At 36.7% G+C, this 27176-nt stretch overlaps 6 protein-coding genes across 9 annotated transcripts; 5 read left to right on the top strand and 1 right to left on the bottom strand.

Moving 5' to 3' along the window:
- The first annotated feature begins 399 nt into the window (after positions 1-399).
- Positions 400-3794, top strand: LOC130729509 (uncharacterized). Of its 2 annotated transcripts, XM_057581280.1 has the most exons (5): positions 400-566; positions 1362-1534; positions 1623-2546; positions 2630-2731; positions 3431-3794. In XM_057581280.1, coding segments are annotated over exons 2-5 (1188 nt in total). In that variant the 5' UTR covers positions 400-566; positions 1362-1373; the 3' UTR covers positions 3432-3794. The 2 variants fall into 2 exon arrangements, with proteins under 2 accessions (XP_057437263.1, XP_057437264.1); XM_057581281.1 differs by lacking the exon at positions 3431-3794 and having other exon boundaries at positions 2630-3406.
- A 1258-nt stretch (positions 3795-5052) lies between these two features.
- Positions 5053-12544, top strand: LOC130729512 (late embryogenesis abundant protein 6-like). The gene is made up of 2 exons (XM_057581286.1): positions 5053-5192; positions 12105-12544. The coding sequence occupies exons 1-2, from the start codon at positions 5115-5117 to the stop codon at positions 12336-12338; spliced, it is 312 nt and encodes a 103-aa protein (XP_057437269.1). The 5' UTR covers positions 5053-5114; the 3' UTR covers positions 12339-12544.
- Positions 5887-10355, top strand: LOC130729510 (uncharacterized). The gene is made up of 4 exons (XM_057581282.1): positions 5887-8455; positions 8586-9668; positions 9737-9913; positions 9996-10355. Exons 1-4 carry the CDS (start codon positions 6572-6574, stop codon positions 10284-10286), a joined length of 3435 nt encoding a protein of 1144 aa, XP_057437265.1. The 5' UTR covers positions 5887-6571; the 3' UTR covers positions 10287-10355.
- On the bottom strand, positions 10537-11530 carry LOC130729511 (uncharacterized). Its single transcript, XM_057581283.1, has 2 exons — positions 11251-11530; positions 10537-11169 (listed from the first exon to the last, which is right to left on the bottom strand). The coding sequence occupies exons 1-2, from the start codon at positions 11398-11400 to the stop codon at positions 10885-10887; spliced, it is 435 nt and encodes a 144-aa protein (XP_057437266.1). The 5' UTR covers positions 11401-11530; the 3' UTR covers positions 10537-10884.
- Positions 12545-13808: 1264 nt separating the features above from the next.
- On the top strand, positions 13809-17550 carry LOC130729513 (probable serine/threonine-protein kinase PBL19). Of its 3 annotated transcripts, none has more exons than XR_009016028.1 (5): positions 13809-13992; positions 14342-14764; positions 15893-16153; positions 16670-16846; positions 17217-17550. XR_009016028.1 is itself a non-coding variant. In XM_057581287.1 (4 exons), the coding sequence occupies exons 2-4, from the start codon at positions 14411-14413 to the stop codon at positions 17223-17225; spliced, it is 624 nt and encodes a 207-aa protein (XP_057437270.1). In that variant the 5' UTR covers positions 13815-13992; positions 14342-14410; the 3' UTR covers positions 17226-17550. The 3 variants fall into 3 exon arrangements, 1 of the variants encoding a protein (XP_057437270.1); XR_009016029.1 differs by lacking the exon at positions 13809-13992 and adding an exon at positions 13999-14235; XM_057581287.1 differs by lacking the exon at positions 16670-16846 and having other exon boundaries at positions 13815-13992.
- Positions 17551-18801: 1251 nt separating this feature from the next.
- LOC130729514 (uncharacterized protein At5g03900, chloroplastic) lies at positions 18802-26633 on the top strand. The gene is made up of 13 exons (XM_057581288.1): positions 18802-19346; positions 19500-19607; positions 19857-19960; positions 20051-20131; positions 20759-20840; positions 20933-20998; positions 21480-21569; positions 22694-22759; positions 23365-23504; positions 23593-23679; positions 23764-23827; positions 25394-25537; positions 26134-26633. The coding sequence occupies exons 1-13, from the start codon at positions 18807-18809 to the stop codon at positions 26275-26277; spliced, it is 1716 nt and encodes a 571-aa protein (XP_057437271.1). The 5' UTR covers positions 18802-18806; the 3' UTR covers positions 26278-26633.
- Positions 26634-27176: the final 543 nt, after the last annotated feature.

Below are 27176 nucleotides of genomic sequence, written 5' to 3' on the forward strand. Positions count from 1 at the left end.
AACAATATCAAATTATTACAAATGAATTAATGCCAACTAAATCTTGAAGGTGAAAGCCTAATTAAAAAAAAAATCAGATTCAATTATAACAAAATAAGAAGTGAAATTAAGATAGTACAATGTACAGAATCACATACACCAAAGATTTATCTTTTAATTCACCTTTCGACCTCCGCCATGCATTCTTATAAAAAAAATGCGTGTTTATCACACTAAGCTTAATGAGAAAAAAAAACCTTAAGAACACATATTCATCTTTAAATATATTTCTTTCTTTCAAACGTAAACACTCATAAATCTACATTTTCAAACTCCATATTGATTTGAAACATGAAAAAGACTTAATTAAATTAATATAAGCTATTTATATTTTATGGAAATAAAGAGAAGAAGAAAAAAACTGAGGCAGTCGAAATGACAATCAATTTAGGCGCGAGAAGTGTTATCGCTGTTTCCCTATTTTAGTTTTACCGCCTCTCTCTCTTCACCGTCAGATTCGAAATCGACGCAGCCAACGAAGAAACCCAAGAGCGAATCGTGTTCCGTAGCGTCACCGATATTCCAAGGTGAGTTCTCACTCATTTGATTTCAGGTCCCATTTTCATCAAACATATATCTTTGCTCAATTTCAGTTTGCAAATTTCATTCTCCCATTTTTATCCCACTAAACAGGTCCTTTAGGGTTTGAGTGAAATTTGTCTAGGTCACTGATAAGTAAAATGAGTTTTCTGCAGAAAGTTGGGTGTCAAAATGAAAGCTAGTCGTACATTAAAGAAAAAGTATGCATTCACGCCCTAATTTAACCCACATCATGTGAGAGATTGGATAGTCAGTGTGATAGGAAAAAAAAGATATGAAGAAAAATGAAAATGAGATGAAAGGTAAAGTGGTTGTGAATGTATCAAAAAACCTTACATTGAATTCTACTAATACTATTCTTCTGAGTCAAACTGTAATTTGTCCTTTATTTTAGTTAAGCTGTATTTCTGTGACAATGACTTGAACTGTTCAGGTTGCATTTAGGAAAACAACTTAATTCTTATTCATGAGCTATTTTTAGAAATTTATTGAAATAAGTTATGAATAAGCATAAGCTCTTTTTGATGAGCTATTATGAACAGCTTATGAAAACAAGTTCTAAACAAGTTATAGGTAGGCCATAAGATATTTACATAAGCTCTCCCAAACACTTGCATAAGCGCTTATGCTATAAGATAAGCTCTTCCAAACGGGCCTTAGTAGTGGAGGAATTAAGAAGATGCAAACTTGTGTTCTTTCTTTCCATGACTTCTGGCATTATTTAGTCTGTGAGGAAGTCTTTTTTCTTTTTTTACTTTTTTTCTCTAATGCTTTATACTTAGTGAGGAGAAGAAATGGAACCACCACTTCGAGCTTCAGGAGGAGCTGAAGTACTTAAAAATATGTCTCCTGGATCATCAATTTCTGTTGCATATCACCCTCTTTTTGGACCTCATGATGATCTCATCTTTCTAGAGCTTGACGAGAAACTTCTCCCAGATCTTCTGCATGAAAGGTATGTAGTGATCAACATTCAGTTATTTGTAACGCTTTCCCTACCCTCTCCCTCCCCAACTTTTAACATGGTTTCTATTCCATTTTAGGGTGGTCTTAAGAGGACAGCCTGAAGAGGATGCATTTCTTTGTACTCCATCCAAAACATATGCTATGAAGTTTGTTGGAACTTCCAATTCTGTTTTGCTTGTACCACCAGCTAATCAATCAGAATATTGTGACAATCTACAAAAGAATGATAGTAATAGTTATGAGGAGAAAGTTGTTGCACCTGTAATCAAAGTTGTCCCTGGCAGTATGGAGCTTGTTGAGGTTGCGCCAAGACTTGATAAACTTAAATTGCTTCTTTCAGAGAACCCTTACAGGTTGGAGGAGAATGACATGGAAAATTTAGAAGAGAATGAAGCACCTATAACTGGATTATATAGCTGGAATGATCTCATAGACAATATTCAAGCTAGTGATGAGGAATTAAGGTCTGGACTGCAGGCTATTTCAGCTGTGGAGATTAATGGGTTTTGGAGATTAGTAGATGAGAGTTACATGGACATGATTCTGGGAATACTTTTGAGAAATTCAGTGTTGAATGACTGGTCATTTGATGCTCTTAATGAAGATGAAGTTATGACAACGCTGGAATCCGATGGATTTCCTAGAGTACTTGCAAGGCATTGTTTGCGTGTATATGGTGAGAAGGTAAATGATTTCATAAACAGCTGTGTCTGGAAGTTGGATGAGAAGAAGGTATGCATACATTATGCTAAAAAAATCCTTAAAGGAGGTAAGAGGAAGTTAGAGAGTTTTATGGATGAATGGAGGCAGATAACTCCAGATGGAATGCAGCCCACGTTTGATCTAGTGAAAGGAGAGGTATTGACAGAGAAAGTTGGAGTTGACACATGGGTTCACGCCTTCAGTGTCTCTTCGCTGCCTTCCACTCCAGCTGAACGTTTCTCCATTCTTTTCAGAGAGCGGCCGAAATGGGAATGGAAAGATCTGCAGCCATATATCAGGTTTAGGTCTCATAATTTTTGTACCTTAAATTGCTTCAATCTCTTCTGACATTTGAACTGATTCCTCTTTTTAAATGTTTCAGTGATCTAAGTGTACCGGGTCTTTCTTCAGAAGGTTTGCTACTCAAATACACTCGAAAGACACAGCCATCGCCTGATATGGAACCAGTTTTCAGTGCAAGATAGTATGTACTTGCGCATCTCTCAGTCACTATTGCTTTACCCTCATTTGGACTGGCCACGTCCATAGTACTCGCATATATAAATTTTGAATTACCTTGTATTTCAACCTTTTCCAGTTATTTTCATGCACATTTCATTTAGATATCCATACTGGATAGCATAGTTTACAATTTAGGACAAGCAAAGCAGAAAGAACTGCTAGAATGATGAGCTTCGTGTCTTCCCTTGCATATTTGGAAATTACTGATGGCTTCTAAAATGTAGATCTACCCAAATATTGAGACTTGAAAGAAATTTATATGTGGTTAAGCTATTTGCTTTTGTAACAGAACTGGATTGCCTAGTTCACTGCATCATAAATAGATAGTGCGTAATTGAGTAACTTATTTTGAATAGAATTTTTATTTTCTAAAACATTAATCTGCATCAAAGATTGTTTTCACTTGTGGCGAGCTGCTTGTATTGGATTTTAAAAACAACCTAAAAAACAGAAAGAACTCTTGAGTTCAGTGCAGTAAACATGTATCTGACATGCCAATCTTTAAGCTGAGATGTATCTTCTGTTTGTAAATGTATGAGCTTTCTCTAAAAGAGATTGGTACAGCCTTGGATTGTGTTTGTTTGGATTTCAGTTTATTTTTCTTGCTGCACTTGTAAGTTGATTCTTTACACTTGTTATTTTTTGTGTGCTCATCCTACAGATAAAACCGTGAATTCCTGTTCTCTTTCGAGCTTACCTGGGAACAGCAGTACATTGGAATTCCCAGAAGTTAGTGTTGCTTATCTTTCTTGGATAGCTGATCAATGTATGATATGTTTTTTGTCCAAAGGGAAGGGAACACTGCTAATGAATACTTATTCACTTGTCAAAATTGAAGAATTGTTTCATGCAGATTTAGTTACTTACACTAGAGATGTATTAGTATCTTTTCATGTCATATGACAGTTATGTGAAAATGTGTATCTCACTTTTCATAAGTATTTAGATAGTTCTACTTGTGTAATGTGTGATATGCATGTTTCAGGGATTTTATTTTTTAGGGTTAATTGTGTTTTATGATTTAACCTTAATGTTCAGTTGGCCCCAGTCTCACTTGGCAATTACATGACATCCACTTGGAGGTACATGTCATCAAATGAAGGTCACCTAAGCCAACTCTGTTAAAATTTGGACGTCCTACCAACGGAAAGACTTGTTGTAACACTTAATAAAATTCTAGGATCAAAATGACTCCTTTTTTTTTTTTTGTCAATAAAATGACTCCTAAACTCTCAAATCACAACTACGATGGATCAGAGAACAAAAGTGCAATATTTATTTTTGTTAAGCCAGGATTGAATTTATCAAAAGCACAAGAGTTGTTTCCTTTTATAAGAACTAGCAAAGTAAGTTCAAACCACCCTGTGAATCCCCTGCTTGCAACCTTCCCACAAGACATTAGTAGACGGGAGAGTAACACAGAAAAGATACCACCCTGGGCACTAATTAATCTACATCAGATATGAGAAGAGTACAATAACTAACAAATGTACAAAATGATCAGGAGTTTAACATAATGATACATCAAGTTTCATTGATAAATCATTTTAAATTAGTGTTGGCCTCACTGATGCTAGTAGAGTTGACTAATCGATTGAGCATACTCAAAAGGCTAATGCAAAATTTTATTATCTATATTTCACCTTCACAATGGCTTAGTGTGAGCGTGGCCAACGCTAAGTAGTGTTAGTGTCAGTGTCGACGCTAATCACTGGACCTAAAAACAATTTTGAAGCATAAGTTAATGCTTTATAAGTTCTTAACTTTGAACTTTCCAAGAAAATATCTACAAGTTCTTCTCGTTCTTGATCTTCAACTCTCAATATTAAAACACTAAATTTAAGAGCCTTCAAAGGATTTTATGTTAATTCCCACATTAATCAATAAATACATTTGTAAACTACAGTATGTTCTAAAAATAAACCAAGATATTCATAAAAACAAAAAGCATAAACCAAGATACCATTGGAATAAATTTTAATATTTTTGTTAGAGGCGTGTGGGCGCTCTATTCTGAACGAAAGGGTTATTAGTGGATTTGAACACTAATCTGTCTAAACATGGACATTATTGAAGTTTCATTGACTATTGTCCACAGAATGATCCTAATAGAATGTGATCCACAAAATGGCCCTAACCTTCCATTCATTGTGATCCGCAAAATTTTCCTTACTTGTTTATAGATGACAAATGCTACCCAAAAGAGCCACAAAAATGAGAAAGAGGCGGAGATAATGAGAACCCATGATTATATAGCTAGTCGTGTTTCTTATATAGTTTGAATTTGCAGTATCTTTTAAGTTAAACTGAAAGAAATAAGAAGGTAAAAAACCAAATTAAGAAAAATGCAGGCTGTGAAGGATAAGCTACATGATATGACTACCATGCGTAAGGTCAAGGCAGAAACAAAGGCTGAAGAGAAGGTACATAGAACATTATATTGGTAATGTTCATAATACTATAATGTGGAGGGGTTAAACAATCCCATCTAATTAAATGGATAAATGATTTTATCTATAAATTTTCAGAGTAATTCCCAATACATTTATCTTGATTATATTGATCCACCGGTACAGATTTGAGTGTATTTCTCTTTTCATATGCATTAAATAAGTGTGATACTTTAAATATTTATGAAGATAGATAAATTGTATATTCTTGTCATTGTTGTATGATTTGAGAGGATCCTAATATGTTTCCTTCGCATATACTTTTGGGTGGAAAAGAGGTGGAGTGAAGAGATAGATGGAAGAAGAGAGAAAAAGACCAAGAGGTGGGGGCCGGGGAGGATATACATAAATGATCATGGTTCTTAAGGCTCTTTTAAATTCTCATGCAATCCAACCTATTAAATGAGTTTATGAGTTGGCCGGGAGTTTGGAACAACACTTTTATGACCATTGATTGAGATGAAAAATAATTAATCCCTAATGACTTAAATGTATGATTTGCAATGGCAACTCCCTCGAGCGGTTGGAGAGAATCCAAACCACACAAGGCATCAAATTAAAAGTTTTTTTTTGAAAGAGCTCACTTAAATGGTAGAATAGAGAAAAAAACACATCTAAATTATCGAGCACATGTCAGTTGCAATATATTAAATTTAAGGCTTAATCCTCAAATTAGTCCCTGTCTTTGTTTCGCCGTCTGAACCAGGTCCCTGACCGGAAAAATTTGTGGCATCAATCCCTCTTGTTCAAAAATGTTTGGAGCCAGTCCTCGCCGGAGCTCGGAGCTCCGGCGAGGGATGAAGTGGCATGCTGACTGTGTAAATAAATGTGACGTGGCACTTAAAAAAATAAAAAAATAAAAAAATAATATAACTTAATATAATAAACACATAATTAACCCAATTAAACTTAATCTCATCCTAAGTCTAAACCTAAACCTAAACTAACTAAACATTCCTAATTCCCCAGCCAATTTCCCAATTTCCCAAATCAATCCCCAATTTCCCAATTCATCAACCGTGAAGAACCCTAGTTCTTTCTTCTTCTTCCATTTCGAGCCCTGCAATCAATCCTCTTCCTCTCGCCGATTCTTCCTCTCTCCGATTCTTCCTCTCGCTGCTTCTTCCTTATGCTGTGCTGGTGTTGTTCGTTCGAGAAGGTCACCGTTTAGGACAAGGCTCTTTGTCTTCGATTACTAAGTAAGTAGCCACATTCTCTTCTTCGAATACGAACAAGCTTGTTCGACTGGCTGTTATCTTGGAGGCTTTGGGTTTCCTTTTGGTTTTGTGTGGTTCAGGGTTTATGGTTTGTTTGGGTGGGTTTTTTCGTTTAGGGTTGCTATTTAGGGATAAATGTTTATTTGGCTTCTCTGGAGTTGCAGGATGGTGTTTACACTGATTGTTCGTCATGGTGGTTTGTTTGGGACCGCCCCTTACCTGCATTACTTTGGTGGTGGTCGAACTGAGCTTCTTGATCAAGATGAAGACATATGGTCCTACTTTGACACTGTAGCCATTGTGAAAGGGATGGGATACAAGGAGTTTAAGTTATGGTGGGTCACTGCTGAGGATGCTGAACGACATGTCTTCAGGGATTACAAAACTGATGCTGATGCTCTTGAATTTGCTAAATATGCGAGCACACTTGGTCAAGGTTTGTTGTTTGTAGAAAATCTATCACAAGAGCAACCTAGTGTTGGCAATGTTCCCACTATTGCCATGCTTCCCTCTGTTCCCACTGTTTCAGCACAAAACAACAAGGTACCAGCACAAAATAACAAGGTTTCAGCACAAATGAATAAGGTCCTACCAACAAAGATGAAATGTGTGAGAAGGTCCAGTCGTATACAAGCTGTGGTGACTAGAGCAAAATATTTGGGCAAGCCTTCCTTAGTGGTTCTCTCTGACGATGATGAGATGGAAGTTGAGCTGCCTGTGAATGTCAACACTAGTCCTGACAACAATGTTCCTCAGGTAGATGTTGCTCCTGAGAACATAAGTCCTGAAAATGACAATGTTCCTGGTACAGAGCAGGTCCCTGAGGTAGATGTTGTTGTTGGTCCTGAGAACATAAGCCCTGACAACAATGTTCCTGAAGTTATTGATGGAGATGGGGAAAATTCTGACAGTGATGTTTCTGTGCAAAGAGAAAGGCTTCAGGATAGTGATGAAGAAAGAGACTTAGGGCATGAAGATGTATTGGACAACACATCTTTTGCTGAGGCAGAGGCTCTTTTGAATGAGCATATCAAACAGATGCTTAGTAGTAGAAGTGAAGAAGGTATGGGTCTAGCTTTTGGGGATGAATCAGATTCTGAAGGAGGTTATGAGAGTGAGGATCTAGAGAGTGTGCCAACTGATTCTGAGGTGGAAGATGTTCCTAGAAGAAGGTTCCCTAAGTTTGTTAAGGAAAAAATGGGCCAAGATTTCAAATTCAGCCTTGGAATGGACTTTTCATCACTACTACAGTTCAAAGATGCTCTACATGATCACTTTGTTACTAATGGCAGAGAATTCGAATACATGAAAAATGATAGCATAAGGTGTAGGGTAAAGTGCAGAAGTAAGGGCTGTCCATTTGTCATCTTATGCAGCAAGGTTGGCAATAAAGAGACTTTCAGAATCAAAACTCTAGTTGGAGAGCACAATTGTGCAAGAGTGTTTGATAATAAGTCAGCTACAGTGAGGTGGGTGAAGCTCAAGCTGTTGAATAAAGTGAGTACAATGAATAAAATCAGCACAAATGAAATAGTAGATGACTTCAGAATTAACCATGGCACTGGTATAACCAGATACAGAGCATGGAAGGGTAAGCAGCTGGCAATTCAAGAGGTTGAGGGAGCCATTGAAATGCAGTATACCCTTCTATGGAGATTTAGCAATGAATTGCGGAAGAGGGCTGCAGGAAACACATGTAAAATTAATTTTGAATCACCAAGAAGCACTTTGTTTCCTAGATTCAGCAGATTTTACATGTGCTTGGATGGTTGTAAGAGAGGGTTTCTAGCTGGGTGTAGGCCATTCATTGGCTTGGATGGATGCCATCTGAAGACTAAACATAGAGGAATCTTGTTGGCTGCAGTTGCTAGAGATGCCAATGAGCAGTACTTCCCACTAGCCTTTGGTGTGGTTGAGTCTGAAACAAAAGATAGTTGGATGTGGTTTATGGAGCTATTGATGGATGACATTGACCCTGAAAGATCAAGAAGATGGGTCTTTATCTCAGATCAACAAAAGGTAATTTTTTTTTTCTTTCTTTGTCATGCTTTTGTATAATTTGTCTAGATTTTTGTCATGCTTTTCTTGGTCACTGGTCTGCCTTAATGTAGAAATTGTCATGATTTTGCCAAATTTTATGTGATCATAGGGTTTGATGGAGGTTTTCAAAGAAGATATGCTACATGGTAGTGAACATAGACTATGTGTGAGACATCTCTATGCAAATATGAAAACTAAATTTGGAGGTGGTGTGCTTTTAAGAGATCTGATGATGGGTGCTGCCAAGGCTACATATGAAGCTGCCTGGAAAGAAAAGATGCTTCTGATAAAGGATGCCAATGAAAGTGCTTATCAGTGGTTGATGGAGAAGCCAACTTCAAGCTGGTGCAGACATGCATTTAGCCTTTACTCAAGATGTGATGTGGTCATGAACAACCTCTCTGAGGCTTTCAATGCAGCAATTATGTTGGCTAGGGACAAGCCTATTTTAACTATGATGGAGTGGATTAGGACCTATGTAATGGGAAGGTTTCCACAGATGATGGAGAAGCTGCACAAGCATCATGGACAGATCATGCCTAGGCCATTGAAGAGGATATTACATGAGGTTGATCACATTAAGAATTGGATCCCTAGGGTTGTTGGTGCTCAAAAGTATGAGGTTCGACATACTATCACTTTGGAGAGACATGTAATAAGCTTGAAGGATAAGAGCTGTACCTGCAGATTCTGGGAACTTAATGGCTTTCCTTGTAGACATGCTGCATCTGCACTTACTTTCAATGGCAATGATCCTAAACAATTTGTAGATGATTGCTACAAGAGGGAAGCCTACAATGCAACATATGAAAATTATGTGACTCCATTACCTGGCCCTAACCAGTGGATTGTCACCCCTCATGATCCTGTGTGCATTCTACCACCCATGTATAAGAGAAGTGCAGGGAGGCCAAAGAAATTGCGGAGGAGAGACCCATATGAAAATGATCCTAACCCAACTAAATTACAGAGGGGGGGTGCAACTTGGAAGTGTAGTAGGTGCAAGCAATATGGGCACAACAAGAGAGGATGTAAGAACCCTGTTCCAGAAGAGCAATCTGAAATTGTACCAGAAGTTGATGAAGCTGTACCAGGTGAAACACAAGCTACAACTGCACAAGATGATGGAGTACAACCTTCAACTGCACAAGATGATGGAGTTCAACCTACAACTGCTCAGAAGAAACCAAAGGTAATTAATTCAAACACTGCTTCAAAAAATATGAAACCTATAATGATGGATCTTGTTTATTTCTGCAGAACAAGGGATTTAAAAAATGCAGTAGATGCAAGCAGTATGGACATTATAAAACAAGATGCAAGAACATCCCAGAGTTAATTGTAATGCCTCAGCCCCGCTCTCTTCCTGGGATTGTTATAAGGGAGCCTGTCAATCCTAATGTCACTGCCTCACTCCCTCTTAATTCTGGAAAAATGGTATTATAATAATTCATTTTCTGGTAAAATTATGCAATGAGTAACTGGTAAAAATTATGCTAACAATTGAATTTAATTTCAGAAAGAAAAGGTAGTGGAAGATCCAAGATCTGTGGATGAAAATTGGCATAAGATCTATGCAGGGACTCATGGAGGAGCTACTACTTCATATGTCATGACTGGGAATCAGGGAGGAGCATCCACTTCTGGTTCTGTCCTTCAAGTTCAGATGGAGATTGAGACTTCCAGTACTGTTGAGAGGGTTGCAACTGAGATTCCAGAAGCCACAAGAGACCAAGTTATTGAAGATGGAGAAACTTTACCAACACAGTGCAGTGTTGTCCTTGACACAGCAATGGGGGAATCAACTTGACCTTGCATTGGATGAAGGGAAAGCTTTTTTAGTGTATGAAAAAAGCAAGGGAATCTTTCAAACTTTTTTAATGGTTCACATGGTTCTGAAGCAGTAGAATATGGACCACATGGCCACTATGGTCGACCCCTTACTTTTTTTGTATTATTTATGGGTGTATGTAGACCACTTACTTTGGCCACCAACTTGCTGAATTATAAGTGTTTTGATTATGTTTTAGGCTATGTTTTATCCTAGCCTTTCATCTTTGTTCAAACAATGACTAGTGGAGTAGTTTAACTCCTTATGTATTGCTGTTGATGGTTAACCTAATTCTAATTAGATGCCTCTTTTTGCTGTGTCATTTTAATCTTATTCAATGAGCCTATTCAATGTGTATAATGAATGAAGTTCAATGTGAACCAAAAGAAATAAATGACATCAATAGTAGCCCAACAACTATTCTTCTTTTCATTAACTTCAGGGAATCCTTGCAATAAGTACATGATAGATATACAAAATACTTCATTAGCCTACATACTTCCATACACAAGATACAGGCATACTCCATACTTCCTTAGCCTACATACTCCATACTACCATCCCTCAACTAAACTTTTCAACCCTTTCTAATACATAAACTCCACACTGCTACCATCATTGCAAGGACAGTGAACAAGCATGCAATCTTCTTCTGGAATCTCTCAACTTCAAGCTTCTTCTTGAGTTTGTTAATCTTTTTATTCAAATCAGGAAGAACATGCACAGAGGTGACAGGACCATTACCAATCTCAGAATTTAAACTCATTGCATCACTTTCAACTTGAGCATGCCTTCCCTGAGCTGCATTTCTTCCCATAAGTGGTTCATCAATCCAGAAAAAGAAACCACAAGAATCTGGAAACTGCAGCAGATATTGCAATTGGGTTACAAGATGAATACCATGAGATTAAAAAGCCTCAATTAAATACATTCATTCACTTACTTGCCATCTTCTGCACCTCAAAAATCTCCTATCTGGGTTTTCTCGAGTACCAGCTGTGTAGATGATGAGAGTGAGACCACATTGACACCTGGCCTTTCCACTTGCAGACATTGTCCTGGAACGGGAGGACGAAGCGGATGAAGAATTCATTCTTCAAGGCTCAAGACAACAGGAACGCACGCGATTCAGGGAGAAGAGAAGAGGAACTGGTGTGAAGAGGAAGTAGGAGAAGAGAAGAGGAACTGGTGTGAAGAGGAAGTAGGAGAAGAGAAGAGGAGAACGCGTGCGGATGGGTATGAACCAGATTCAGGAAATGGGGAATTGGGGAAATGGGTATGAACCCTAATTTCATTCACTTTCTGATGAATTGAGGAATTGGGAAATTGGGGGTGGCTGGGGAATTAGGAATGTTTAGTTAGTTTAGGTTTAGGTTTAGACTTAGGATGAGATTAAGTTTAATTGGGTTAATTATGTGTTTATTATATTAAGTTATATTATTTTTTTATTTTTTTATTTTTTTAAGTGCCACGTCACATTTATTTACACAGTCAGCATGCCACTTCATCCCTCGCCGGAGCTCCGAGCTCCGGCGAGGACTGGCTCCAAACATTTTTGAACAAGAGGGATTGATGCCACAAATTTTTCCGGTCAGGGACCTGGTTCAGACGGCGAAACAAAGACAGGGACTAATTTGAGGATTAAGCCTAAATTTAATTTTCAATATTCGGACTAGTATCCATATAATCTTTATATAAATCATTTTTCAAACTCATATTTGAGAACAAATAAAAAGGCCATTGAGCCCTTGAAAATTTCAAGCACTCATAATATATAAATTCGTCTTGTTTCTGCAGGCTGAGAAGGACATAGCCAAAGCTAGAATGGATGTAGCTCGTGAGGTTAGGTTGGCAAAAGAGGCTGAAGCAGAAATGGACCTACATGTTTCAAAAGCAGGGGAGAGGGTTGAAAAAGAAATTGCGAAGCATACACCATCTAACAATCCAAATGCTAATAGTGAGGGCATGAATCCAGTGGTGGGTGATCCTACAATGGAAACAGCAAATGGACCCACATATACGGCTACATGAAAATGTGGTTCAAACATATATGGAGTATATATCCAGCTAATAGAAAGCTTTTGGTGTCTAGAAAATAGAAATCAAATAAAATTGATTAGGGTGATTTATGGGATTTTTTTTCTTTTGTGGAAATATTTCTATTGTATTAATTCCATTGTATATTTCTCAGGCATTTCTCTTGAACTGTCTTAAAATAAACTCTTGATTTTGTAAAATTGTTCAGGTTTGTTGAGAAGCCGGTAGACTCAACATAAACATTTTTATCTTCTATCAATGTGTTCAATGTAAAAATTATTTAAGGAATTAACAACTATCATTCCAAATTTTGTCTCCCCTTCAAAACTTGAAGAATTAGAGGGGAAACAGTGATAGAGATCAAACCAAAATCCTAATCAAAAGTTAGAGTTTCTAAAGCATGCAACCGCCATATTTAAATATAATGTGAACATGTCTTATTTACAAGAGGTCTTTTCATTTTATAGTGGGTAAGGAGCTAACCTTAGATCAAATCCACATGAGGTTTTGAGCCTTATAAAGAAACGATCCAAAACACCTCTAACCTACATGATTATCCTAACCAGCGGCCTATGGCCAAGTTACTCGCCTAGAAGGGCTATAACTACCAGGAGGCTGGCTAAACCCTCTTTTCCCGCTTACGGTGACAACGACTTGGGTTGGACTCGGAATTTGCCTTCCCCAAACCCAAACCCAACCCATCAGGTTTCAGGTTTACCCGAACCCGTTGTAGCTTCAGGCCCACGTCTTAACCTAATTCGATGCATATGTTTTTTGCAAAACAAAACACAACTTATTCTGTTACGAAAAAATCGTTTTATATCATTAATTTGAAAAAAAAAGGTACCTTAGTGTTTGAATATGATTAAACTTTTTTTTTACAAGAATATGATTAAATTGGTGACAAATTAAGAGATAGAACCCACTAAAATAGAATAACTCAGTACCGAACCAAAATACCATTATATATATATTATTGGTTATATCTGATAAATAATGCAAAGACACAAGAAATGAGGTTTGAATTGTGCCTTCGAAAAACAACATTTTAAAACAAATATACGTTCTTAAAACTTTTCACAAAAGAGTTTGATGTAGGAGATAAGTATAAACAATAAAGAACTAAAGCAAATAAAATCACACAAGAGATTTTATCTTGATTCACCCTAAATTGATAGGCTACGTTAAGGTCTTGGTATCCATCAAGATTTTTCACTAAACAAGTATTAATGGCTTCCTCTTCACAAGTATTCTACATGACTTCTCCTCAACAAATATTATCCAGGATTTCTCCTAAATGAGAATTTTCTTCTACTTAGATCTCTTAGGGATGTATGAATATTAAGATCAAACTACTTTTTTTCAAGCGTATATACAAGATATGACACTTTTAGAGAGATTAAATAGTGACAGCAAGAATATCAAGATTTGACTAGTGACCGTTTGTTCCGCACCAAGTTCAACCTTAGGACAGCAACTTGTGTCTCTTCCATTGAAACCACCCGAAGCAACCAAGCAAGTCAACCATATTTTTTATGTTTTCTTCTTCGTTTAATTAATTAATCCAACACAACAACGTCTCTTCTTTCTTTAGTTTCGTTTCTTTGTTTCCATCACAAACAAGCAAATCAACAAAAAGAAGAAGTGGGTGAGTCTTTGTATTGGCAATTTCTGATCCACTTTAGAAGTGGGTGAAATTGTGATTACTTCTTTGTTTTTCAATCTTTTTCCAATTTTTTTGCACATTGCTATGTGGGGTTTCAGATGTTTTCAACGTCATTGCCACTCTTGCATATTACTGTATTAATGCATTTGGGCATGCATGTTTGGACTTTGGATATATGGTGGAAAACCACAGTGAAGCCAAAATCATGATGGAGAGTTGCAAAAGGTACGAGAAGTTGCTTCTGTCCATCGTAATTTTAGCTTCACCATGGCTTTCCACCGTGATTCCGTGGTTGTTTCCTCCTTACAAATGGTTTTTATTCTCTTTTTAGGTGGTGCCATTGGTAATTTACTGTTGAAGTTCATTGCTCTAAGGACTTTTTGAATTGAAATTGTATGTAATGGGTTGCTTTTACTACTTCAAAGACAAATCCAAGAAGTGGAAGCAAAGATCAGCACCTGAACTGAAAGAGCAAGAGAAATTTCAGTATTCAGGGGATGAAAGAGTCACCAAGTCTTCGTGCTCTTCATCTTCGCCTCGTGGTCTCCAAGAATTGTATGATAAGAAGCCCCACAATTTGCAGGTTTTTTCCTTCAGGGAGCTCAGCCTTGCAACGGATGACTTCAGTAGGCTTAAGAAGATAGGAGAAGGGGGATTTGGGAGTGTATATAAAGGCTCAATCAAACCAGCTGTTGATGGGAATGGTGATCCTACTTTAGTTGCTATTAAAAGGCTTAACCAGAATGGATTACAGGTAAGGTACCCAAATCACTCCTTGTGAATAATTTACTACTTAGTCAACTTTCCAAGCAAAGAGAGTTCAGTTTTTTTATAACATGTATTCTGTTGATTTATTTTGAATAAATTACACAAGGTTTGATGTCTCGATCTTTTGGCCTTTGTTACCAATGTGAGCAGTCAGAGTAAGTAGCTCCCAACTTTCCATGGATACTTGGGTATTACATGTTCCTTCGTGGGAAATTAATCTTTGATTATTGTGTGTTCCTTGGAGGAAATTTGATTTCTTGAAAATAACAAGAAACATGATGCAAATGTAGTAGCAAGGTCAAGTGAAGAGTTCAAATGTTGGGCAATGCCTCAAACTTTGTGAAATGGGTGCATTGTCTACTACATGAGATTGGGTTCAGGAAAACAAATCATGTAAAACCTTGGTGTGATAATCAAGTTGCTATCTACATTGCCTTAGCCCAATGTTTCATGAAAAAATGAAACACATTGAAATAAACTGCCAATTTATTCTGGAAAAGATTGAGCAAGTGACTAAGTTTTATCTACTGGACATTTTAAAACTGAAGCATTTTCACTAAAGCATTTGCAGTGAGTAGGATTGGGTTTGGTATCATTGTAGCAAGTTAGGCATGATTAACATGTATGGTCCTGCTTGAGGGGGTATGTTGAACTAAGTGTATTATGCACATGATTAATGTATGGACTATGGAGGGCTAGTCCTGGATGATCTAAATTCTAAAGGCAAAACTTGATCAGCGGCATATGTTTCTTGAAGAGTATCTTCACTCTTGACTATCCCAAAATCTTGAGTTTTTGGATGAAAATTTTGGAATAGTTAGTTCGTGATAGTATGACACAAAACAACAATTCACATATTTGTGAATCACTACAAAATTACCATCTCTTTGTTTTGGCTGCAAGGGAAAATAAGGTCTTGGACAGATATGTTTTTCCTAAATACTTTAAAGTTTTATGCACATTTTCAGGTTCTGCATAATCTGAATTCCTAGATAGAGATTTATTTTTTTCTTCCCTTTCTGCGATTTTTTCCTCCCTTTTTTATAATGCTGATTATGGTCGTATTAGGATAATATTTTAATTTTGAATCATTTCTTATGCATCTGTCATGTAGGGTCATAAACAATGGTTGGCAGAAGTGCAGTTTCTTGGTGTTGTAAAACACCCAAATCTTGTCAAACTCGTCGGTTACTGTGCTGTGGATGGTGAAAGAGGAATCCAAAGACTACTTGTATATGAATTTATGTCAAATAAAAGCTTAGAGTCTCATCTTTTCAATAAAGCATTTGATCCTCTTCCTTGGAAAACAAGACTCGAGGTAGCACTAGGAGCAGCTCATGGGTTAGCTTATCTGCATGAAGACTCTGAAACTCAGGTTTCTTCTAACACCTCAACTCACCCACTTCTTCTGATTAAATTATGATTTCAGGAAAAGAATTAAGATGGACTATGTCTAGGGTTTGACCAGGCCTAAGTCCTAATGGCAATTTGCAAGGGGGTCATGTATGGGTATAGATATTAAACCATTCATGTTTCTTTCACCAAAATTAAGTTGAGTTTTGGGGGAGAGTTAGTCACACTCATGACATGAGGAATTAGGAAAGTACCAAAAGAAAAAGAATAACAAAAAACTAACTTTAGCCTGAAGTGCTAAGGCAGTATGCATGTGCCAACATGTTTGAGTATATTCTTAGTGTACATAATTATTTTGATACTTTGAAAATATATATCTATCAGGAAGTGAAGCTACTGTCTGATAATCATATGAACAAGAACACCTGTTTCATAACTATTCAGTCACTGTCTTGTCCTTTTGAATATTCAGAAGCCTGTTGGCAATTATTTCTTGGAAACAAATTTCTCTATCTTGTTTGTCATGACTTTGAAACAGAAAACTTCCTGATAATATGAAGATCTGATGGAAATCTGGGAGGTAGGAAGAGAATTGATAACTTAGAAACCTCTGTTGCTTGGGTTTAAGACGATCCACTTGAGCCTGAAGAAAAGCCAAATCAATCAGCCCCTTCTGAACTATGGAAAAAGAGGATGGCTCATCTTGCAAAACTTGGTGAGCATGTGGAGAGCGTTAGTAGAAGAAGAGTTATGATGCTGCAGCGAGCCAAAGTTCCTTAGTAGCTTTATCTTTAGAAACATTGGAGTTTGGATATATATGTGTGGATAGATGTATCTAACGTATATAACAGAAACACATTGGAGTTTGGATATATATGTGTGGATAGATGTATCTAACGTATATAACAGAAACACATTGGCTATAATTTTTGACGTTGTTTATGTCACTAAATTCACTCTCTTCCTTATTATGAATCAAGAGAGCTTCCATCTATTTGGATGTGAACTTCTCTAGGTTGGTGAAGGTTAATTTTGATGCTTCTGTTTAGTTGTCTGATTCAACAAGTTTTGGTTTTATTGCGCAGGGATTCTAATGGTGATGTCCTTGTTGAGGCGACCTCAGCTTCTCCAGCAGTCTTATATCTTGTTCTTGCAGAGGCTATGCACTTTCGTTGGGTTCTTTCCCATGCTTTTGATCTTTGTTTCTACCGGGTCTATTTTGAGACAGATTGTATGCTCCTATTCGAGGCTTGAAAAATACATTCTGGAGGGCCCTCTTACTTGGTTTGTTAGCGATTGTCATGACTTGATTTCTTCTTTTGATTTTGTTGATTTATTATTTGTTCATAGATCTTGTAATTAACTCTATTGTGGTGTATTGACTAAACTTTCTTTTATGTACTTTGAGTAATTTTATCATGATTGAGGAAGTCTCTGAACAACTTATTTCCTTGGTTCAATTTGATGTCACGGTCTTTGAGCATTGTTTCTGGTTAATGTATTAAATCATTCTCTTCCTTAACATTTCACGTTTGGATGGAGCCATACATGAGAGTATCAAAATGTATTATGATTTATGAGAAAGAAAAGTTCACGTGATAGAATTTAGGGATGTATGGAAAAAAGAGACAGCAATTCAACAAAGAAGGCTTTAACTTCACAAATAAAAAATATTTAATTGAATAAAAATTGAAGAATAAATTCTATTGGTGAATAATTACGGTTGGTTTTTTCCAATAAGTAATGAACCCAAATTTTCCCAAAATTTGAGGGTAAAATAACCTTTAAAAACAAATAAAAAGAACTTTAAAAAGTTTTTTTAAATTGATATTAAAAGGCCTTTTCTTAAAAATTAAATATTTGGTCGGTTAAATTGAAAACGAAAAAAATATATAGATGAATATTTTATGGGCACACTATAATGTTTTATAATAAATTACCTCTTAATTTTTTTTTACATATGAAAACAAGACAAAAAACGAAAGTGCTAAGGAGCAAGTAAAGTGAGCAGCAGCTGTATTACACTTTATGGAAATGCATTGGATGGGACCTACCAATCACGCCACAACATGACCTTTATCTTCCGGAGATTTGCTTCAAAACGGTCAGAGTTGGCTTCATCATCGCATCCATCTGTCTCGCATTCCACCCGTCTAAAGTCTCAACTCCAAGTATAGGAAAGACCCTAGCGAAGAGCTAGGGCCTCAACAACAAAAGGATTACCACCGTGCTCCAAGCCCTCAATGCCGAAGAGCCAACCACCACAAGCATCACAAAGTAAGCAACCAAATTCTGTACAATCACGTTCCTCTACGAAACTCCCATCAAAATTCAATTTGACCGCACCTGGAGTCAAATGGGTTCAACACGGGTTCACCCGTTCCTACTATTATCCAACGACTCCAAGTCTAAAAAACTAGCAAACTCATTCGATTTATGGCAAAACTTCCTCCACAGACAAACGCCACAACCCCAAATCTCAGCGATAAACTTACTCTTAGAGGCCCTATGTAGAGCTACTCTCGCAGCATCTATAATCAAAAAATTAGGCCAAGCTAGAGCGCCTATCCTAAACCACCTCTTAATTATTTTTCCTGCAAGGTAAATTTTAAAATGTCAACAAATTGTTTTTTTTCTCGAAACAAACCTCATTAGATTTTTTTGGTTTTACAACTATGATGAGATGGTGTGAGGCCAAACACGTCAATGCACAAGCCTCATCCTCCCGCCTTCAATGCACCCTAAACACACACAACACCTCGTCTTCCTCCATTCTCCGGTGTCAGTGCCACCACCACCCGGCAATGGCCACCATCTCCACCTGCTTCACCGCCACAATCACCACACCCACACCGCGCTTCCACTCTCGCACACGACTTCTTTCCCTTCCCTTATCACAACACCACACTGCTAAACCATCATCGAAGAGCAATTTCCAATTTCTGCAAAATCAGGGTTTGTGGGGAACCCCAAGGAGGAGGGTTTGGAGTTTGGTACCCAGGGCTACTGTCGATGGCGACCGATGGATCAAGCCTGGAGGGGTTGTGGAAACTGATAAGTTGCCCACGGAGGTGAGGAAGCGAACGATGGAGGCTGTGGATGCTTCTGGAGGAAGGGTCACCATTGGGGATGTGGCTAGTAGAGCTGGGCTCAAGTTGGTTGAAGCTCAGAAAGCTTTGCAAGCTCTTGCTGCTGATACAGATGGGTTCTTAGAGGTGAAATAATTTTTATCCATTTTTGGGTGTGTTTAATTCTTACTATATATTCATTGTGGACTGTGATTATGATTTAGAAATGGGAAATAAATGGAAGATGTGTTATTTTGTTCTTTTTCAGTTTTCATAATTGTATCAAGTTGTTCTCTGTAGGTTTCAGATGAAGGGGATGTTTTATATGTTTTTCGCAAAGATTATCGGTCTAAACTTGCCGCCAAGTCGTTTAGGATTAAGGCTGAACCTTTGATCGAAAAGGCTAAGGTATTGGGGAATGTTGTTGTTGATGCTGTTTTGTTACTTGAGAAATGCTAGCAACACACTCTTTAACAGTTTAACACACTATGTGTGATTGGTTTATTTCTTAAAATGTTAGCACATTTTTTAGTTGATTTTTTTTTTAAAATAAAGTAAATCATAGGGAGTGTGTTCAGAAGAGTGTGTTGCTAGTGCTCCTCTTTGTCACTTATTGTGTTTGTTTTATGATCTTGACGTTGAAAACACTAATCATAGGCTGCAGGAGAATACTTGATACGAGTATCTTTTGGGACAACACTTATTGCATCGATTGTTATTGTTTATACCGCCATAATTGCTCTTTTAACTAGCAGTAGAAGGTACTTCTTCATTACTTTGGTAACTTTAATTATCATTCATCCTGAAAGCTGATGTGGTGTCAATGCCTTAATAATGTTGTGTAATTACAGTGAAGATGACAATCGTGGAAGGCGAGGCAGATCATATGATTCAGGATTCACCTTCTTCTTTAATCCAGTAGATATATTTTGGTAATTTCTTACTTCAATATATTTTGGGATGTGGGTGCGGGTAGGAGGAGGTGGGACTCTCTTTTTTAGCGTAGGAATTGTACTTTGTGGAAAATTTCTTGAATATTTTTCTTCTTGGTTCATGTGGTTTTTGTGCTAACCAGAATTTTTAAAATACATGAAACTGGTTGCTGAGAAAGTTTTGCATTCTTCCTTTTGTTTGCATTCATGAGCCTGAGAAAAAAGAAAATTAAAGGTAGACAAGAGATGAAGATGGAGCAGTGAGAGAGTGGTTCTACAGAAATTGTTTTAGTTAGCACTCATCATATAAATAGTAATACTTGTAATGCTTTCATGGTTATGTATGAATTTATGATCCCATTTGCTCTAAAAAGTGGTGTCTATGAAGTTGGCCCAATCTTATATTTTATAAAGTCTCAACATTTCTCTGAGCTCAAGTGTATTTACATGAAAGCATAGGGGAAGTTGGATTACTATAATCTTTGAATTGAGTTCTACTCTTCTTCAGTCATAGTTTCATTCTGTAGCATACTTAGCTAGTTTCACGCAACTAAAAAAATAGTCTTCGTGCATACATATCTAGTTTCATGTAATATTTGGTGACGTATCGATGTTATACCATGGAAGGTACTGGGATCCATACTACTACAGGAGGCGAAGGAATCAAAGGATGCAAACTGATGATGACAAAATGAACTTCATTGAATCGGTAAGTGATGCAAATGATTACATTGTTTTTTTCTCATTTTTTATTCCTATTTTCTACTGAAGAAATGGGATTTTGATATTGTTTCTTCATAGGTCTTCTCCTTTGTATTTGGAGACGGTGATCCCAATCAAGGAATTGAAGAAGAGAGATGGAAGTTGGTAATAATTGAGGACTGAATTCAGTGGTCTGTTTTTTTTTTTTTTTTTTTTTTTTTAATTTGTAATATTTTTTGGTTCCACATTCCACTCTATTATGTTACTTCGACCCACTGATTCTGTATGTTAAGGTTTGACATTGTCTAGAGATATGACCAAATAAGTCTGTATAAAGGCTAGGACATTTCCATAAAAGAATCAGTTCTATCATCTCCACACTCCTGATGTCCATTCCTTGGTATAAGTGGAAGGGGGTGTTAAGGTCCCACATTAACTAGAGATGTGGCCAAACAAGTCCTTATAAAGGCTTGGGAAATGCTCACTCACGAGCTAGCTTTTCGGGTAGAGTTAGGTCCAACCCAAATTCAAGACTCTACATAATGCCTTTTTTTTTTTAAAATCATTTTTCATTATCTTTTTGTCATCCACCTAAGTATGTTTATTTCCTCTGATGATTGTTCCACATTGCTTGTCTTATGCACAGATTGGGCAATACATATCATCTAATGGTGGTGTCGTTGCAGCTGAAGAACTTGCTCCATATCTTGACATAGATTCTACAGAGAGGATTAAGGTAATTCCCTTATTAAGGAAAATTTGAAGAATAAAAAAATAATTTTAAATTGGTATAAATTAGTTTGTTGTTCTGCCTCTGTCCATGTATTTTTCCAACCTATTTATCTGTCGCACATATGACTAGGGATTGAACATGATAAACTTTCATGACATATTCTATTTATATTTTAATTGGCTTTTATTCTATTTTTTTCTCCATTTAGGATACTTTTATTCTTGTTAGTTGTTGATAATATATATGAAGCAACAAGTTCAATATTGTGTATCTTGTAGATACTGAAGTTAGAAGTTTAATATCAAATTGAGGCTTTTTAAATTGAGGTTGCCATGAACCATTCTTGAATTGTTATATTATGACTTGTGATTATTTACTTCTATTGTGCTGTAATAGTTTCTGACTTCTGAGGGTAGTTTATAATAATTCATTTAACGTTCATCTCTGTTTTATTTGTTCAATTTGAGTAAATTACACTAACCTCCGTTAAGGTATTGCATTATTAGACTGCATGCCATTTTTTCTGTATTAGGCTGCACTCCGTTCAAAATTCAAACTAACAGTAATTAACCATTGCAAACTCCCATCTCCCATTTTCCCTCGTTAACATTCACAAACTAGAATAACTCAAGTCTCTGACACAGACACTTATTTGACACCATGATGACACACATCTTACACGTGTTTTTATGTATCCATTTTTTAAAAAATTGGCTTGGACACAGCCGGACAAGACATTCTTTAGCTTAGATTACCAAGTATTACTACAATAGCGATGCATAGTAGCCTGCCCAAAAAATGTTATAGCGGTATAGTGCATAGCGGGATGGCTACTACGCTCAACTTTTTCTACAGTTTATATAATTTATACAGTATGTATGTAAATAAATTACCTTAGTTTGCATGAGGGTAGCAAGATTCTTTACAGTATGTATGTAAATAAATTTAAATAAGACGCATGAGTGGTTGATCTTCTGGGTTACTGTATTTTCTTATTCATTGTTCTGAACTTCTGACATTTGTTATATTTCTTACTGAATGCCCCTCACATTGTTTATCATATAACATTATTCTCTGTTTTTATTTATTTTTCTTATGTTTAACCTTGTATCTTTGGATGTTTCCAGGATGATGAATCCTATATCTTGCCTGTGCTCTTACGATTTGATGGTCAGCCTGATGTTGATGAGAAGGTATAGAGACAATATGATGGATTAAAACACTATAACTTGTGACCTTCTGCACTTCTTCGATTTCCTATATGATGTTGTTTACAGGATGATCCTTTTAATATTTATCATTAAAAGTGCTCCTTGTTGTCACCCTCTAGTTTGCACAAATTACCAAATTTCTTTGAGGAGGCAACATAGAATTGTTACTAGCCCAAGGCCTTGGCGCCCACGACCGCTGGTTGTGCACTGGCCCTTTGACTAGTCCCGGGCGAACACTGCAATGCCGGCGTCACCACCCGCACCGCTCGTTTGAGCTGATAGACATGGTGGAAGGCTCTGATACCAATTGATAAGAACCTTGGGAGAACCACACCACAAAAGCTAGCTGTTGTAGTTGGAGAGCCCAAGACCTTATAAACCCCACATTAAAATCTCATACTTCCAATGTGGGACTCAAGTCCCACATACCTTGCAATTGGGTCCTAGCAAATACTAATTTCTTGCTGTTATGTAATATTGCGTTTCACCAATCATGTAACATATTTCTCGGTTACGGCTGAGAAATGATTTTATTTTCCCATTTTTCTCCTCTTTTTATATATACTTGCAGATTGCTTGTTTTGCAGGGAAACATTCTATATAGGTTTCCATCTCTGCAGAGGACGGCATCCGGAAAAAGTAGAAGGAAAGAATATGTTGGAAGAAGATGGGCAGACATGATTGGAGGAGTTGAGAAGTTTTTCAAGGAGAAAGAATGGCCATTCAGGTTCTTTATTGTACTTTTTCAGGCTTGTTGGTTGTCATCTTTCTCTGTTGTCAAACCATAACACGGGTGAATGAATGTTTTGTTGCAGTAAAACTACCTCATCAGAGCGAGCAATGGTCGTTGGCCTCGGTGGCCTTAATCTGTTTGGAGTAATTATTCTTGGAACCATGTTGAAGTATGCTCTTGACATGGTGTCTTCGTTTTTCTCTTATATTGTTTTATTTCAGCACCCTTACTTTTGTTTTTCTTTGATCCAAAGAGATATGTCAGTTGCGCCTGGTAGCTTCATCAAATTTGTTACAGACATATTTCCTCTTCTTCAGGTATGACTAGTATTTTCATTTCCAAACAATTAGGTTGTTCAATTTTAATATTGGAAAAGGAATTGGTGATTATCTTTTTGATGCAACATTTTAATATATGACGATGTTGCTAGTTTTAAGAATTTGATGGTCTTTTGTTCCTACAAGTTTAAGATGATAATTTCATGATTTGACTGTTGCATATAGAAATGTGATTTTAGTGTTTGAACTAAAGTTTTGAGGTTTGAAACGTAAAAGCAGACAATTTTAGGCTTGGATTGTAGTGCTAATTGGTGTTCGGGTGTTGGAATGATGTCTAGTAGAGATGGTAGTATTAGTTGTTGAACACTTGTGTTCAGAATGAGAACTTTGACCTCGATGTTCAGGTGCATGAAGGATGATGACAATTCATTATGTATTCATTGGCTGAATTGAATACGCCTCGTTTACTGCATCCCATACTTCTTTGCTGTTTCACAGAGAAGAAAATCCTCCCGTCATTGTTCATGTAGTTAATCAGTCATGAAATGATTGGGTTATTTTTCAGCCTTAGGTCCTTTGTACTTTTAGTCTCTTTTTGTGGGAGCTGGTGCATCTCATAGGAAGTCTTTTTCGCGTTTGCCACTTTCGAACATCATGACAGATGGATGCCATTGTAGAAAATCTTTTCCATTCAGCTTGTGACAGTAATGGGAAGGTGAGGACTGTCGGGTTGTCTACTCCATGGTTGTATGGAGTGCTGTCTTCGGGGGTCGAGGTTTGCTCATTAGTAGCTATTCTGGTCGCTGGGATATATTTCGTCATATAATAGAGAAGGCTCTAGATACAATGTTAATTTTAAGAGAGGAAAACTCTGACATTTCTTGTTCAAAAACTGAATAAAAATAGGAATATATATTGCCATTCATTCACGCTCCTTGAACTCAGAGCTGCGTTAACTACCTCAATCCCCTTGCCTCAGCCCTCTAGTGGAATTGAATCGAGGAAGAGAGCTACCATTAACTATACAACAAAGAGAATAACTGACAGTGCTTGCACATTCCATTATCATATGCACCCATTTCTTTAATCACAAAAGCCCATTTTAGGACTTTGTTAATTCAATGCCATTTTCATACAAGGAATTCGACTTAGATTGACAATGACACCTTATTCGCTCTGCTACAACGAACGAACTAAAGACCATCGACGTGTTCGTCTTCCCAAAGCTATCCTATCCCTTGGACTGAGCGAACTAAGGCCCGGTTAGGAGAGAACATGGCAACAGGTCTGCCATTGATTCTCCTCAGTTCCAGCACTAAATCACCTAAATAGTACAAATACCTAATACAAACATAGATGGGGTTGATCACCATCAATTGATGCTTCTCTAAGGCTAAGGGCACTAAATTAAATGAGATAGAATGAAAATATTGAGAACTTTAAAATAATTGGAAAAAATAATATGTTGATAATTTGGCAACTGTTTTGCACTTTCCTCGCACTAACATTAAATATTTTCTGGATAAGGAGAGTGAATCCTTGTTTTCGTGATTAGGAGAATGGCTTTGCTCTGCTATCTTTATGATTGAATGATAATATTTGTAGATTTATGCTGGTTCATTCTTTGCGATTCCTCTTGTCCGATGGTTTTTTATTCGGAGGAGGAATGCTGACATTGGAAAGAGGAACAAAGCAAGGCTGCAGTGTGCACGAGTACTTGAATTGCCTGACACTTCTCTGAGTCAGAAGGTATCTTCTTTTATTTTTCCCTTGTGAAAATAAGAAAATCTGAGTTTGAAGTTCATAAAGTCAAACTTGGATCTGTTTATGAAAAAATAAGAAAATCCGAGTTTGAAGGTCATACAGGCAAACTATGGAACTTTCATCTTGATCATATAAAATTGAAGTGAACGTTCCTTTGAAGGTCATACAGGCAAACTTGGATCTGTTTATGAAAAAATAATATTGGAAAATGACCTGTTTTAGATCTATCTTCATTTCTCTTCTTTCTTGCTTTACTAGTTTTGTAGTTTATATTTATTTCATATAAATTGAATGACCATGCAATTATGTAATAAATTAATTTCTGAAACGGTTTCTTAAATGAATTTTCCACCATTATATTAATGAATACCTATCTCATTTATATATCATTTTGGTTGGTTTCTGGTTACTGGATCAATATCCCATGAGTGGGTTCACTCAATACCATATGCTCAGTTCAGCTTAGTTTTCATATGCTTTCTCTTGCTCCACCTTTGTCTGGTTTGAAAAATAGAAGGTTGGATTGGAGATTGCTTTCACACAGTATATTATCCCTGAGACAATTCTTCATTATGGTTCAGCTTATCAGTGCTCGTGACATGGCCCAAAAGACTGTCATAGGGAAGGATCAAATTGTGTATAGTACTGACAAGGACTTACTTGAGCAAGATTATGACGCTCGCGAATGGGATAAAAAATTTCGGGAGCTAGAAAGATCTGATTGAGAAGGGTCAACTGTTATACAGGTGAAGAACAGTTTAACCACTATATGAATGTATCTCAATGTTGCTTTGATGGCAAGTGCATCATAGATGAATTTTGTTTCTTCATTGATTGGTTCATAGTTGCATTAAAATTTTGCCATCCTTGTATTTACAATGTTGCAGTTTCTAGGCTGCCTTCTGTAAAAGTATTAGTTGTGGCCCTAGTCAAATTGCTGCATTTGCTTATTTATGTATCATAGCACTAGTTCATTTCTTTTAGATTGTAACCTATACAAGACGAATAATGATGGTTTCAGTGGGGCAAACAAGATTATAATAAATAGTTAAATACTTCGTACGATGGGTTTATAGTTTCAGATTTTTCCTAACTGATGTTGAGGTTCTGCAACAGTGCTGGTCATTTCTTAACTTTTGACCCCAAAAGTAGATTAAGGAAGAGAAAAGAATAAGCAAAAAAATGTTAAAATGTTTTTTGGCTCATTCATTATTAGAAATTATTGGTTTTAGTCCCTCTTTGTTTTCTTGTTTAACTTCAGTCCCGGTAGTCTAAAAATAACACTGTTTCAGTTCCTGAGAGTAGCAATACCAAAAGAAAAATGCAATTTCGATAACTATTTTCTTAGTAAATTTCTGTGATTAAAATTTTAACTTTTTTGGTATTTGTTATTTCAGGAATTGAAACATGACTATTTTGAAAATACAGTGACTGAAGTAAAAAGAGTCAAACAATAATTTTCGAATAATGTAGAGACAAATCATTTTAACCCAAGAAAAAAAAAAAACTGTTCCTGGTTTGATACCTGAGTTTTTGCTTTTTTTGTTTTTCATTTTAAAACATTTTTTTGCAGATGCTCGATAACCAAAGGGACGTAAAAGTTGCATTGGGTGATTTTATTACC

The sequence above is a fragment of the Lotus japonicus genome, chromosome 1 (assembly GCF_012489685.1).
Source record: "Lotus japonicus ecotype B-129 chromosome 1, LjGifu_v1.2".
Classification (NCBI taxonomy): Eukaryota; Viridiplantae; Streptophyta; class Magnoliopsida; order Fabales; family Fabaceae; genus Lotus; species Lotus japonicus.

Excerpts from the sequence above, each read along its gene's own strand:
- LOC130729512 (XM_057581286.1), top strand. The coding sequence starts at position 5,115 with ATGCAGGCTGTGAAGGATAAGCTACATGATATGACTACCATGCGTAAG. Across the intron at positions 5,193-12,104 it reads AAACAAAGGCTGAAGAGAAG|GCTGAGAAGGACATAGCCAA; the intron begins GTACATAGAACA and ends TTGTTTCTGCAG.
- LOC130729509 (XM_057581280.1), top strand. The coding sequence starts at position 1,374 with ATGGAACCACCACTTCGAGCTTCAGGAGGAGCTGAAGTACTTAAAAAT. Across the intron at positions 1,535-1,622 it reads CCAGATCTTCTGCATGAAAG|GGTGGTCTTAAGAGGACAGC; the intron begins GTATGTAGTGAT and ends ATTCCATTTTAG. Across the intron at positions 2,547-2,629 it reads GATCTGCAGCCATATATCAG|TGATCTAAGTGTACCGGGTC; the intron begins GTTTAGGTCTCA and ends TAAATGTTTCAG.
- LOC130729511 (XM_057581283.1), bottom strand. The coding sequence starts at position 11,400 with ATGAATTCTTCATCCGCTTCGTCCTCCCGTTCCAGGACAATGTCTGCA. Across the intron at positions 11,170-11,250 it reads TGAGGTGCAGAAGATGGCAA|TTTCCAGATTCTTGTGGTTT; the intron begins GTAAGTGAATGA and ends TATCTGCTGCAG.
- LOC130729510 (XM_057581282.1), top strand. The coding sequence starts at position 6,572 with ATGTTTATTTGGCTTCTCTGGAGTTGCAGGATGGTGTTTACACTGATT. Across the intron at positions 9,669-9,736 it reads CTGCTCAGAAGAAACCAAAG|AACAAGGGATTTAAAAAATG; the intron begins GTAATTAATTCA and ends TTATTTCTGCAG. Across the intron at positions 9,914-9,995 it reads CTCTTAATTCTGGAAAAATG|AAAGAAAAGGTAGTGGAAGA; the intron begins GTATTATAATAA and ends ATTTAATTTCAG.
- LOC130729514 (XM_057581288.1), top strand. The coding sequence starts at position 18,807 with ATGATGAGATGGTGTGAGGCCAAACACGTCAATGCACAAGCCTCATCC. Across the intron at positions 19,347-19,499 it reads ATACAGATGGGTTCTTAGAG|GTTTCAGATGAAGGGGATGT; the intron begins GTGAAATAATTT and ends TGTTCTCTGTAG. Across the intron at positions 21,570-22,693 it reads ATTCTACAGAGAGGATTAAG|GATGATGAATCCTATATCTT; the intron begins GTAATTCCCTTA and ends GGATGTTTCCAG.
- LOC130729513 (XM_057581287.1), top strand. The coding sequence starts at position 14,411 with ATGGGTTGCTTTTACTACTTCAAAGACAAATCCAAGAAGTGGAAGCAA. Across the intron at positions 14,765-15,892 it reads TTAACCAGAATGGATTACAG|GGTCATAAACAATGGTTGGC; the intron begins GTAAGGTACCCA and ends TCTGTCATGTAG.